General features: G+C 42.0%; 1 protein-coding gene across 1 annotated transcript in view; it reads left to right on the top strand.

Moving 5' to 3' along the window:
• Positions 1 to 5: 5 nt before the first annotated feature.
• The window catches only part of Rnf217 (ring finger protein 217), a gene marked incomplete at its 5' end in the record, with an annotated part of 150443 nt that continues 136496 nt past the window's right edge, over positions 6 to 13952 (top strand). The window contains one exon of the mRNA XM_029564099.1: positions 6 to 773. Coding sequence (XP_029419959.1) covers positions 6 to 773 — 768 coding nt within the window. The remainder of the gene's footprint in view (positions 774 to 13952) is intronic.

Below are 13952 nucleotides of genomic sequence, written 5' to 3'. Positions count from 1 at the left end.
CCCCGGCTGGGGGTGCGGCGGGCCAGCCCGAGTCCCCGAGGCCGGCAAGGGATCGCGCCGGGGCTCCCGGGCCGCTCGTCTTCCTCGCCGAGCCGAGCCGCGTCTGCGGAAGCGACTCTGGCTGCGCCGCCACGAGCGTCCCGGAGGAGCCCGCGAGCAGCCGGGGCGCGGGACAGCCCGCGGGACTCCCCCTCGCGGGGCCTCTGGAACCCCAGACTCTGCAGCGAGAGGAAGAGGGGCGCCACGGAGACGCCGAGGACGGGCAGCAGGAGGCGCACCCCGGCCCGCAGCCCGAGCCCCCGCCCCGCACCCCCGGCCCCGACGGGCTGGTCCTGGACGTCCTGGGCCAGCGGCGCCCGCCGCCCGCCAAGCGCCAAGTCTTCTGCTCCGTGTACTGCGTGGAGAGCGACCTGCCCGAGGCCCCCGCCGCCGAGCCACTGTCGCCGCCCGCGTCCCCACCTGGGGCTCCACCGGGGCGGACCCCAACGAGCCCCCCGCCGTCCTTCCCCGGCCCGAGGTCGCCCCCGGCCGAGCCCCTCTCCCCCGACGGCGGCAGCATAGAGCTGGAGTTCTACCTGGCTCCGGAACCTTTCAACGTGCCGGGCCTGTTAGGAGCTCCACCCTACTCTGGCCTGGGCGGGGTAGGGGATCCCTACGCGCCCCTCTTGGTGCTGACGTGCCGGGTGTGCCTGGAAGACAAGCCCATCAAGCCCCTGCCCTGCTGCAAGAAGGCGGTGTGCGAGGAGTGCCTGAAAATCTACCTGAGCGCCCAGGTAACTTCCACTGCCCCCTGCCCGCTCCCAGCCCCATTCACCAAGTCACTGGTGGGAGGTGCCCCTCCAAGCTCCCCCATCACAGAAGAGGTGACAGGGCACCCTCACCCAGGACTGCTTGCACTTGCTCCTGTCCCAGTTGTTATTGCGTTTTTACCCGCACTGGTTTATTGACAGGAGTTTAACTCTGCCCTGAGCTTCAGGTTTGGGTTGGCAGCTGGAGGAGGAACTAAGTATACAGTGAATTGCCCTGTGCTCTTCTTAGATTGCATGCAAGAGCTTGCTCAAAGGAGAGCAGCTAGACTGCCTCATTGGCCTGGCATCCCAGAAACTAACAGACAGTGAACATAAAATAAATATTTGTGGAGCTGGTGGGGAGAAGGGTTGGGATTAGTGTTTCAGAGCTGTGATACCCGAATTTTCATCTTGCTCCCTTTGTATATACAGGGAAATGTAAATTAAAAAAAGAAACTCTCTAACACTTGCCACTTTTCGGTTTTCTTTTCCACACTGAAGTTGAAGTTATTTTCTCCACTGAAGTCTTCAGTCAGCACAGCACTTTATTTCAAGAGAGAAACAAAACAGAAAGAGCCAAAGCAAAGGGAGATGAGGTTTAACCGAATTTCGAGCTGGTGGAACTTTCCTTCCCTCCTCACCCTCCTTTGGAGAGCTTGGTTTTTTTCTTGGAAAGCTTGGGAAACGAAGCAGCCCTGCTTCACTGCCGGTGCCCGCCTTCCTCCAGCAGTTTTCAATCTGTGATGTTTCTGCCAGTGTTTGCACAATCCATAATGCCCTTTGATCCCGTGTCTGATTGTCCTAGGCCTACATCTTTCAAAACCCTGTCTGTTCAGGGGCCAGCTCTTCTCTGACGCATTACCTTACCTCTAGGCCCCTGCAGAAGTGTTTTTAAAATACTTCTCCATTTCTTGTGAGCACTGAAGACATTCCCTTCCTGCCTATTTGTCTTACTAGACTGTCTGGACAACGTCTTACAGACTGAATCTGGTAGTCTCATATTGAGTCCCTTTCCAAAATACTGTTGTAATCCATTGCTGGTGTCTAGACAGAACGTGTGTATTGTGTTCATCCGAAAATGCAAAGTCAAACTTAAAGCAGAATGCAGTGTTACGCAAACAGTAGCTTGATCCCAGTGTCTGAGATTATCCAAATGCCTGTGAGAGACCATGATGTCTGTTTTAGGATTTATTCACCAACGGTAGGGTATTTAGATCAGGAGGAAGGTCTGCTGCTTGTTGTTTCTATGACATCACCATCAGACAGATATTGTTGCCATCTATGTGCAAAGCCTAGTGGTGGGATTCAGACATTTCCCAAACATGGGCCTTTCTCCAAAGAAGTTAAGGTGAGCGTAAATGTGTTCCTAAGAACCATACAAAGTAGCATATAGTGAGATGTAAACACTGACACCAGGTTGCAATTGTTTATTTTTATTCATTTATTTAAAGACAGGCTCTTGCTATGTAGCTCAGTCTGGCCTTGAACTGGCTAAGTAACCCGGGTTAGCTTTGAACTTGCAAGCTTTCAGCCTTAGTTTCCTGAGTTCTGGGATTACAGCCTTGTACCATCATGTCCAGCTCCAGCCCTTAACTATTAAATGCTGGATACAAATACCAGTGGGGTTAGAAGTTCAAGATTGTTACTCCTGGTGGTTGGATGCTATGCCTAACAGTTTGATTTTCTGACAATGGGCCCTTTCTCTAAAGCACTTTTCTTTTCTCTTCTCTTTTCTGTTCTGTTCTGTTCTGTTCTTTTCGTCGAGTTAGTTTTAGGAAGTTAGTGTTTTGAGCTGTAATGGAGAAGAGAAGAAATGAGGCAAGGGGCAGCAAATTGAGTCAAGTGGTCATTGCATCATAGACCAACACAAACTCCTTTGAAGTGACAGAAGAATCTGAAGCTTGTCTGCAGTCTTTGTGACATGTATGTTCCTGACCTCCTGAAGCAGTTGGTGATCTTTCAGTGGAGAAAAACATGCATTATTTAAAGTAATTACAGCAAAAATTAAGTTCAGAATGCCAAGAATGCCTCCACCTCAAGGCTGTTGCACTTTGTTCCTGTACTTAGAGCACGCCCCTCCCTGTCCCTTAGCTTACTCTTTCTGCTACCTGCACCTTTAGGTCTGTATTCAAATATTAGCCCTTGTAGTCTTCACTGAGTGTGCCTCTGTGTGTGTGTCTGTCTGTCTGTGTGTCTGTGTGTAACTGTGTGGTGTATATATGTGTACATAATGTGCACAGGTTTGTGTGTCTGTGCACTGACACAGAGGCCAGAGGAGAATGTTGGATGTCCTGTTCTATCATCGTGCCCTGTATTATTCCCTTGAGACAGGGTCTCTGACTGAATCTGAAGTTTGCTGTTTCAGATAGGCTGTCTGCCTAGTGAGCTTCTGGAATCCATCTGTCTCTTCTCTCCAGTGCTGGAGTTACCAGCATACACAGCTATGCCCAAGTTTTTTTTTTTTACATGGATTTGAACTCAGGTCCTCATGCTTGTACAGCAAGTGCTCATACCCATTGATCCATCTCCCTGATCCCACTGACCATCCTTTTTAAAGATGACCCTCACCCTACACACCCTGCCTATCTCCCAGTTTTTATACTCTCCATAGCACTGATAGACCATTTGTACTTAAATAGTTAAGTTCCATGAAGGCAGGAGTTTCCACATAATTTGTTCATTTCGTGTATGTAACATCCACAGCATTGGCTGGCATCTAACAGACTGCTCAATAGTTACTGTACTTGTAAAGAACCTGCGATGCTCCAGAATCCAAGACTGGGAAGTGATAGTCTGCTTCGGTACTAAATTCTGTTTTGAGCATCTTGATTTTTAAGACAAAAGACAAAGGCTTAAAGAAGATAAATAAAATAGGTTTGCTAAGTTTGTTATTAGAATTAAGAGTTCAGGTAGGTAAGCAGTTAGCTTATAAAACTAAGATCTTTTTTCCAGTTTCAATGTGTAAAAGTATAGGATTATGGTTATCATATTTCTGATCTGACTCTGAATTGTAAGATCTCTGCATATTTATATTCGGAGTTCTGTGTTTCCCTGCCATCTATGCTTTAATTTTCTCTTCAGTGACAAGTAGACAGTGATCTGAGAACCTGAGCAGAGCAGCATCAAACTGTATGGTGGTTCTACTGTCTTACTGAACCAGGTCAGAGGGTGCAGTGACCAGGCCTGATTGTGCAAATCTGTAGTCTCAGCTGCTTGGGAGGCTGAGGCAGGCACATCACAAGTTCAAGGGCTGCCTGGGCAACTTACTGATTTAAAAGCCAGCCTGGGCAACTTAGTGAGGCCCTGTCTAAATAAAAAATAAGAAGAAGCTCAGTAGTAGAGTGTTGACTTAGCATGTGTGAGGCTCTAGGTTCAATACCCAGTACTTTAAAATAAAAGTCAGGGGAGATAGTGCATGCTTGCTCTTTTTTGTCTTAGAAGATTTTTTGGCATAAGCAGATGTTGCCATCCTTAACTTTCAGGCCTCTTAAGACCTTTTATTGGGGGAGGGGATGATAAAGACCTATTAGTGATGTTTTCACATTTGAGTTTGTGCCACTCACTTGGTGCATTATTTAACATAATTTAAGAACATAAAGTAGCATCTCTATTAAGCATTTTATAAAGACATTAAAAATGCATATTAATTGTGAGTTGGAATAGTGCCTGGTTAAGTGAACTCTTCTGAAAGGAGATGCTGAGTTATTTGAAAGAAGATGTGAATTTGGAAAATAGAAATGGCTTTCAGACTTGAAGCTGAAAAACCTCTTTTTTTTTATTATTCCCAGGGACTGAGTATATGGCCAAGGATGCTGAGTAGGTATCAGCAGTATCTCAGCACAGACCTAAGAGATGAGGTGGTAGCTTACTATCTCTGTGCTGTTATAATTTTTCAAAGCATAAGTAGTACTTCAGTTATTGCTGTGAGTGGGGCTAGAGGAAATCTTAGTGGAATGGCTGTATAGTGTGGTAGGTACCATGCACTTTCTGATTACCATGGGGAATAGTTGAACTGGTAAAGTAGATCGCTTAGTCACCACTTTAGGTATTGGTTTAGAGGTTGTAGTGCACCAAAACAGAGGTAATAGAAGCCACCTTGGCTTATATTGCTCGGATATATGTATCTTTTATACATACATTTTCAAAGTACATTTCCCAGTGACATACGTGGTTGACACCCACAGTCTACAGGACACTTGCACACCCCTTGCAGATTCCCAAGCTCCCCTAAGTGTGAATCTTCTCAGCTGGTTTGACCTTTGTAACATTCTTCAGGGAGAAAGATTATGTTGCTGTCTTTGTTTTGCAGAAGCCCACCACAAATGTCTTTCCTTATGATTTTGATTTAGACAGGAAAATATGTATTATAAATATGAAATGTTAACATTTAAGTACTTTGGATAATGTAGGGAGAGAATTGAGCCTACTAACGACTTGTAAAGTAGCAGCTGCTGTGGCTTTTATCACACTGCTTAAAAGTGCTGAAGATGGGCAAATGCATATGATTGGAATGTATACACCTGTCCAATGGGTATTAATAGCAGCAAGCAACACATTTCTTCTACACATTGTAAGCAAAACAGCTGCTATGTGGTAATGTCCTAAAATGATTGCTGCCGTAGTCACCCTGGAACCAGGGACCTAGGGGCCCAGATGAAAATGTCCTTTATTAAATCTAAGTCACCCAGTCTTCATGGTCAAAAAGCATACCCTAAATTCTTTCCCTTTAAACCTTAAAGCAGATGAATATTTTTTTCTACTATATTCGACATAGAATTTGAACAGCATTGTCTTCACACAGGTGAATTTACAGATCCTGCCTTGCCTGTGGGTTTGGTAATATGAAGAATAATGAGAGCATGAAATATATCTTGAAATCATTCTACAAATTTTAAAAGTGAGAATAAAAAAAGAAAAAAAGTGAGAATGAAGTCATATGCAAGCTATACCTTGGTGTGCAAACTTTACATGCACACCAGCATGCACACATGTGCATGTTATTATATGGGTGTATTGAGATGTGGTAACATTTACTTGCACACCTTCCTGGCCCACACTCTCATTGTCCTCTTCTCTCTCTGTACCGTTTGTCTTTAATAATTGCCTCTGTTTTTGTGTACATTTTGAAACCCGATTTTAATTGGCGTTTAGTGTCTGAATGGAATCTCCTGTCAGGCAGGACCTGGTCCTGCCCTGTGGGTGTTTCCCTCCCCTTCCAGCTGACTGGAGGTGAGGCACTGTAGCGGAGCCCTGCACTGTGCTCCACTGTGAGAAAGGTCTCAACACTATAAGTACCACTGACCTGTGTCATCAACTGACACCTTTCGGTGTGATTTTTATTCTCCTTCTAGAGTAGAGCTCAGGTTCTATAACTGAACGTTCTTTCTTATTCCGAGGTGATAGACCAAAAGGAGATCATTAGAACTTGAATTCTCAGCATTGTTGAGTTTGTTATGGGCAATGGAGACAGTAATTTTTCAGTTACCTTCTTCATTAACTATGGTTCTATTTATGCATTAAACAAACATGCCTTGGTTATAAGTATTCCCTGTACCGAGATGCTCTGTAAATATATTAAATGTTCTCAAGAAACCATCTTACAGCCCTGTTGAAAGTGTTTTTTTCCAGTTTAATTGATAAAAAAAATCTTTATAAAATGATTAGACACTTATGGATCCTTTTTTTTCTTTCTGCTTATTCTCTGGGTGACTTTTATTAAGAAAATTTGGGGCTACCTACTAGCCTTTGTTAAACATGTATTATTTCTCTTACTAGGTTTAACCGCAAATAATAAATTTGCACATTATATGTTGATTTGTTTATGTGTGTATTTATACACACATAAACATATGTTTGAAAATACCTTGCAGTTATTAGAAATATAATATTTGTAATTAACTTATTCCTTTAAAATATTTTTTACATTCCCTTTAAAGAAAACATAGTTTTTGCTAACTTTACTTTGACTCCTTTATGATGATATATCAAATCTTTAAGGAAATAATGCCTTTTCTTTTGGTGCAATATGGTTGAATCCAGGGCTGGAACATGTTAAGCACATAATCTACCACCAAGTTACACTCCCAACCACTAAAATTGTTATAATTTAAAATTTTTCTTATTTTCTCTCATTCCTTTTGTTAGAAGAGTTTTATGTACTAAACTAAAATGAACCTTCTCAAATTAAGTTCTGCCTTAAAATGACAATTCAGAGTCTATGGGAATATAATGTCCAGTGCTTTTCATTCTCTACCTGCTTCATTGCTTCCTTTTCTCATCAGTTTGAGGGTAACTGTACTTGAGTTTGTACATAGTCACAAAAACAAAGAGCAACTATTTGTTGAGGGTTTTCATTGTAAACATTCTCATATATAATTTCTCATTTAATTCTAGTTTACTTACATGCCAGTACTTTCTATGTTACAGGCATTATTGTGGGTGCTGGATATAAAAGAAAGGAAAACAGAGAAATATTGACTTCATGGAAATTATATTCCAGACTACAAAGAAGACAAGATAAAATAAGTAAATTATTTACTATGTTAGGGATAAAGAGAGTTGTGGAGAAAAAGAAACAAGGGAAAGTTGATAAATACTAAAAATGGAGTTGCTCTTCAATAAGTTTATAGTTTTGGAGGTGGTGTTATAAAGGGTTTGTTGTGTAAGGTGACTTTCAAGTTGAGACCTTCATGAGGGCAGTGAGGGAACAAACCATGTGAGTATTTAGAAGATGGCGAAGAGGCAGGAGAGTGCCTGTGGTGTGCCAGACTGAGCACAGAGACTCATGTGGCTGAAGCACAGTGGATATGGTGAGAGTAGTAAGAAGACGACACATGACAGGAAGGTAAGGCCGTAGAGAATTTACATTTCATCTCAGTAATATAGGCGGCTACAAGGAAGTAATGAACAGAAGAGTAGCCAGGTATGACTGTCCCTTTGAAAGGAATTGCTGTCTCTGTGAAGCATTGTAACGGCTAAGTGGAAGTAAAAAGACCATATGAAGGCAATGGCAGTATTCACAAGGGGGAAATGGTATAATTTAGGCTAAAGTGATAGAGGTGTATGGTTTGAGTAGTTTGAATTTTGAATATGCTGTGAGGATATAGCTGACAGAATTTACTGGTGATTGGATGTGGGATGACAATAAAAGAATTAAGGATGATTCAGTATTTGAGGCTAAGCAATTAGAAAAATGTATTTGCCATTTAATAAAATGAGGACCACAGTAGGAGGACTAGATTTGGAAAGAATGAGGTTGAAAGGCTGAGTGTACAATGCTGTTGAGACAGTCATGAAGGACTGTTATAGGTGGTTAGTGTCTGGCATTCAGAGGAGAGATCCCAGTAGAAGATATGTTTTAGAACGTTGATGCCATGTAGATAGTACCTAAAGCCAGAAGACTGGATGAAGTCACCTTGGGAGTGATAGTAGATAAAGGAGGATTGAGGACTGATTCTGGTCATATCAGCGTGCACAAGTGTGAAGTGTAGGGCATATGAAAGAACCATCAAAGAATTTGGGAGGGAGAAGCCATTACTCAAGAAGAGAACTGAGATGTAATGCTTTCCTAGAAGTTAAATGAAGGTGGTTTTAAAAGGGAAAGAAGGGCTGCGGGGGTAGACAGTGGGTAAAGGGCTGGCCACATAAGCACGAGGACCTGAGTTTGAATCTTTGTCTACATAAAAGTAGGACATTGTGGCACATGTCTGTAATCCAGTGCTAGTGAGGCAAAGACAGGACAGGTGGATCTTTGGAGCTCACTGGCTAACCAGGCTAGCTAGTCAGTAAGCTCCAGGTTTAATGAGAGACCCTGTCTCAAAAAATAAGGTGGAGAACAACAGAAGACACTTGATTTGGGCCTCTGGCTTCCATATACTTATACAGACAAATGCATGTGTGTGTGCGTGCATGTGCACACACAGACAATAATAATAATAATAATAATAATAATAATAAGGAGTGGGGTTATCTTCAGTCTCATGCTTCTGACCCAGCAGGATGAAGACTGAAATGACAGCCATCACCTTTCCCTACAAGGACATTGTTGGTAATCATGAACAGAGCTGTTTTCATTGGCAGTTCTGGTGTTGGCCTTCAAATTAGAGTGGGTTCAAGCAAATAGGAACAACTCATTTCCAGCTGTAGATAGATTAGTCACTGAGGTAGGAAATGTTGAAAGTGGGGTTTAAATTCAGATCTGTTTGGTCCTAGAACCTGCAGCCCTTTTATATTGTTCATATTTATTGTCTTATAAAAAAGATGATGACAGAAGGTGTAGAGAAAGCTGGTTGGATGGGGATTTAATATTGTAAATAGTTCGTGTTTCCTTTGAGTGGGATGAGGAAGTGTGGGGCTGAGAAATAGCCAGGTATGACCAAGAATTGCTGTCTGTGTAGAGAACACATCCTGGGAGTCTAGTAGAATCAAAAAAACAGGTTGGAAGAGCATGGCAAGATTCCAGAGGGAAAATAAGATAGTTTAGACTTTTAAGTTAGCATCTGTCTTGCACAAAATCAAATTCTTCCTTTCCTTGAAAAAAGATAAACTTAATTGTATAGTCTATAAAAGTGGAATCCTCTTGCTCAAACTCCATAGAAAGAATCCTGCTCCACATGGGGACATCGAGAGGTGCTCAGATCAGAATGCTGACTTGACTCACTGTTCAGTTTCAGTGGAAGTTTGTGCTCCTGTGTTATTCCTGGCTTTGTGATGGTTACTCTTTGAGCTTTCTTTCTTTTACCATCCCTTATCCTGATATCCACATGGTCCTATAGTAAGCCCCATATACTATTAGTGTTAACTAACATTTTCTCCTCTACTTCTGGGGGCTTTGACTTGCCACCTTCAGACAATCCTTGCATTCTCAGGACTAATTGCTGCTTTTGTTCTCTTCTTCCCACATTCCCACATCTTTGTTTCTCCTTTGGGAATTCCTGTTCCCATCAGTTATACGCAGTTCAGAAACTTGGGACTCATCACTAAGTTTATTCTCTTTCTTACCCCTACATGCAGTTCTTTCAATTTGATATCCTGAGTATCTGTGTAGTCTGTTTTTTCTTCATTTCTGTTGTCATTAGTATTGCTCTTGCCTCCTCTGTTTCCCTCCTGGATTCTTTTTAAGATTTTATTTTTATCCGTGTGTGTGTATGCCTGTGTGAATGTGTGCCATGGGGGTGCAGGTGCCCAGAGAAGGTCATCAGATCCCTTGGAGCTGGAGTTACAGGGGATTGTGAGCTGTCTAACATGAGTGATGGGAACCAAGCTCAGGTCCTCTGGACGAGCACTACATGCTCTGAGCCTCTTTCCAGCTCCTCCCTTGTGGATTCTAAAGACTTTATTCCAGTGCTCCAATCTTTTCTCCAAACTCTTCCCTGACACTGAAGCCAGAGGGTTCTTTAAAAAGACATGACCACTTTTGGCTTCGTGAGAACCGTCTTTGACTCCTGGATATATATTAAACATTCTTCCTATAGTCTACCCTCTTTACTTGAGGTTACCAAAAAATATAGGAATCTTGCTGTAAGAGTCTACTTATTTCATTATATCTAAATTGCCTCTTTCCTGCTCTATGTTTTTATTATACTTTAAAGTTTGTGCAGATAATGAACTTAGCAATATTTGGGGGAGGGGGTTTGAGGAAATGGCTTTATCAGAACAGTGCTTGCTACTCAAGCATGAGGATCTGAGTTTGAATCCCCAGAACCCATGGAAGAAGACAGGTGTGGCATGCACCAGTAATCCCAGTATTGGTAATGTAGAAACAGGAGGATCCCTGGGCCTTGCTGGTCAGCCAGTGTAGATAGATTGATGAGTTCCGGATTCAGTGAAAGGTGTCTCAAAACATAAGGTGGACAGTGATTGAGGAAAACATCTGACATCAACCTCTGGCTTCCACATGCATGTGCACACAGGCGCATACACATATGAACACACACATATACCACACATACATAAAAAATAATATTCTGTGGTGTTCAGTTATCTGATTTGTGTATTATGGGCATGAGTATATAAAGTGGGCTTATTTATTCCATAATAAGTACACTTAGCATGGGGTGTCAATATGTAAACTATTGGAATAGATAATGCCTTAGTTCAAATAGTGCATGTCTTCCAAAGGAACCAGGTGTTGAAGCCTTGTTTCTCAGCTTGCAACACTACTGTGAAGTGATAAAAGCCTTAGGAGTGGGGCCCAGGAGAAGAGAGTTAGGTCATTATGGCCATGGCCTTGAAGGAGATACTGGAATCCTGTCCCGCTCTGTGTCTTACTTCTTGGATGCCATGAGATAAACAGCCTCAGCTGCATACTCCACCAACAAATACTGTGCCACTTCAGGCCCAGTGCAGCAGTGCTAAGTGACCATGACCTCTGAAACTGTGAACCCAAATAAACCTTTGTTCCTTATAAGTTGATTGCCTTAGGTATTTTGTCACAGTAATGCAAAGCTAGCAGCAAAAATAATCATTTGAAATGAAAATTTCAACATTTCTTTATATTGTTTAAAAGCCTGTAAGAACTTTCCTTCCAGTCACATCACATAAAGATCCTGGTTCCTAACACTGCCAGTTAGATTTCTCTCCTGTTTCCATCTTCAGGCCCTTTTGTTATTTTGGCTCTCTTCTCTGAAGACATAAAGTGTCCTTTCTGTGGTTAACTCCCCTCTGCCTTCAGATCTCAGTCAAGTTTCCACCTGAATCTGGCTTGCTGTTTACGTTCTTAGAATCCTTTCTACCTCATCAGCACAGTGCTTGACCCTTTTTGTAATTATAGGGTTGTGGGATGATTGATGATTGTGATATCTGTGACATTCCACATAGTCTCTGCTTTCCTAACTACAATGTAGCCCTGGAGCTAAGACAGAGTATGTGTTTAATTAATATGTATTAAAAGTCAAAGGAGGGGATGGAGAGATGACTCAGTGGTTAAGAGCACTTTCTACTTTTGCAGAAGACTTGGGTTTGGTTCTGAGCAGGCATGTGGTAGCTAACAACCTTCAGTAACTCCAGTTCTAGGGGATCCAATGCCCTCTTCTGGCCTTCACAGACACTTTACCTACATGATGCACTTACTGTATGTGTATGCAGTCAAACCACTCAGACACATAAAATAACAATAAATAAATCAAGAAAATTAAAAGCAAAAACTTGAGGGAATGATTGAAAATCAATTATAGTATGTTTAGCTGTTAAAAAAATAAATATTTGAATCTGAACTGTTGTCATCGTCTGCCACAATGTATTTAAATTTTGAAAGCAAGGAAACACCATGGCCAAAGTCAACTCATAGCATCCCACTAATTGATGAGATGTTCCTTCTGTTACAGCCCTTGGTCTGTTTACTGTGTCTACTGCTTAACAAATTCTTCCAGAACCTAAGGGCTTAAGATGATCATTTTATTTTGACCATGACACTGTGGATCAGGAATTTGGGAAGGGCCTCGCTTGCTGGTTCACACTTGGGGTTCTCATGTGGCTATAGTCAGATGTCACTCACTCACTTGGCTGGCAGCTGTTGTCAGGAAGTTCAGCTGTGGCTGTCTACCAGGAATGCCTGCATGTGGCCTCACAAGCATGGTGTCCCAGGATTTTGAGTTAGAGATGGCTTCCCATGGAGCCAGCATCCAACCTGTTGGGTGCTACCTGATCCTACCCTGGCTTGCAGATCTTTCCACATCACCTTAGCAAAACAGTCACAGGCCCACTAGACTTCAAAGAGAAGGGGTGTTAATTCCCACTCTTTCAGGGTGTGTGTCAAAGGACTCTGGAGTCACATTTTAATAACTGCCATACAACTTCAGATTAAAAATCAGAAATTTTGTCAATTTAGGGAGTAAATTATTGGGGAGGGGGCCTGCGTTTTTTAGTTTTTTTATGTCTTGCGAATCTTTCAAATATTTCCAGTGTATCATTATATTGATTAATAACTTGAATATGTATTCATATACTTTATGTTTGAAGAATTTCATAAGGGTTCACTTAGTAAGGCTCATATAAAATGATTCTTTTTCAGGATTATTTTAGATATTGTAGCTGAAATATGTCATTGTCAAGGTGAACTTCTAATTATTCTGATTACTACTTAAAATTCACTCTCCATTATATAAAAATTTTGGCTTCACCAACCATGGTTGAGCAGGACCTTTGACTTATCTTCACATAGGCAGAACTGGTAAAAGAAAGGAGCCAGGGGCTCCTCCCAAGCCCATGTTGACCCCTGAGGAACAGATCCTCAAACGACCTTAAGAGTAAAAATAAATTGGTTTATCTGGACCAATTGTATGGCCTTAAACACCCAAAAGGAAAGTATAACCAAAGATTAAAGGGGCCAATATAATTTCATAAGATTCCATACGTGTAGCTAAAGGCTACATAACAAGCAACAATGCCAGACAGGCGATACCTTCTTTTGAGTTGATGGCCAGGGTGGCCAAAGGGACTCCCAGATAGTCACCCAGCATAGAACTGGGAAAATGAACAGCAGACCCCAATCTTATCAAAAGGAATATTGACAACTGATTGCTGTTAGATGAGGAACAGCTGACCTTCCTAAAACAAAGACCTCTAGATAGGCTGACTAAATTCACCAGAAGGGCAAGTAGTGGGGAATGGCTGGGGTGTTGACAACACAGCAGACAGCAGCAGGGATATCAGAGTATAAGGGTTCTAGTTGGGGGAGGGAGGCTAAGGGAGGATGCTATCTGGGAAGTGGGTGTAAAAAAATTTTTTTTGGTTTCAGTGGTAGTTAAAAATCTTACTTTAAATTTTTATCTTTCTGAATATAACAGGGTTTTTTGTAGTGCAAGTGTATTCTATAAGGAAACAGTATTATATTTAAGGATATCTTAGAAATATCCTTCCTAGTTAATCATTGTTAAATTTGCCCACTGGTTAATTTCTGCTTATTATGGTAGTCTAGTTTTTATTGATGTTTTCATCATTGTAGTGTTTCTTCAGTTGGTAACTGTTGACATTTCCAGAAGCACATACATGTACTCAGAAGTTTCTTCTTGGCTAAAGGTCTCTGAGCCCTGAAACAGAGGAGATATATTGCTTATATGATATGGCCTTTTTCCCTTTTTTTTTTCCTGGCTCAGGTGACTTAATTCTAGGATTAGTCATTCATGTGAATGGCTAATCCCTTTTAAAATCTTCCTAATCTATTTG

This window comes from Nannospalax galili, unplaced genomic scaffold, assembly GCF_000622305.1.
Source record: "Nannospalax galili isolate Female #2095 unplaced genomic scaffold, S.galili_v1.0 scaffold597, whole genome shotgun sequence".
NCBI classification, from domain to species: Eukaryota; Metazoa; Chordata; class Mammalia; order Rodentia; family Spalacidae; genus Nannospalax; species Nannospalax galili.
This window is presented reverse-complemented; position numbering and strand designations above follow the sequence as displayed.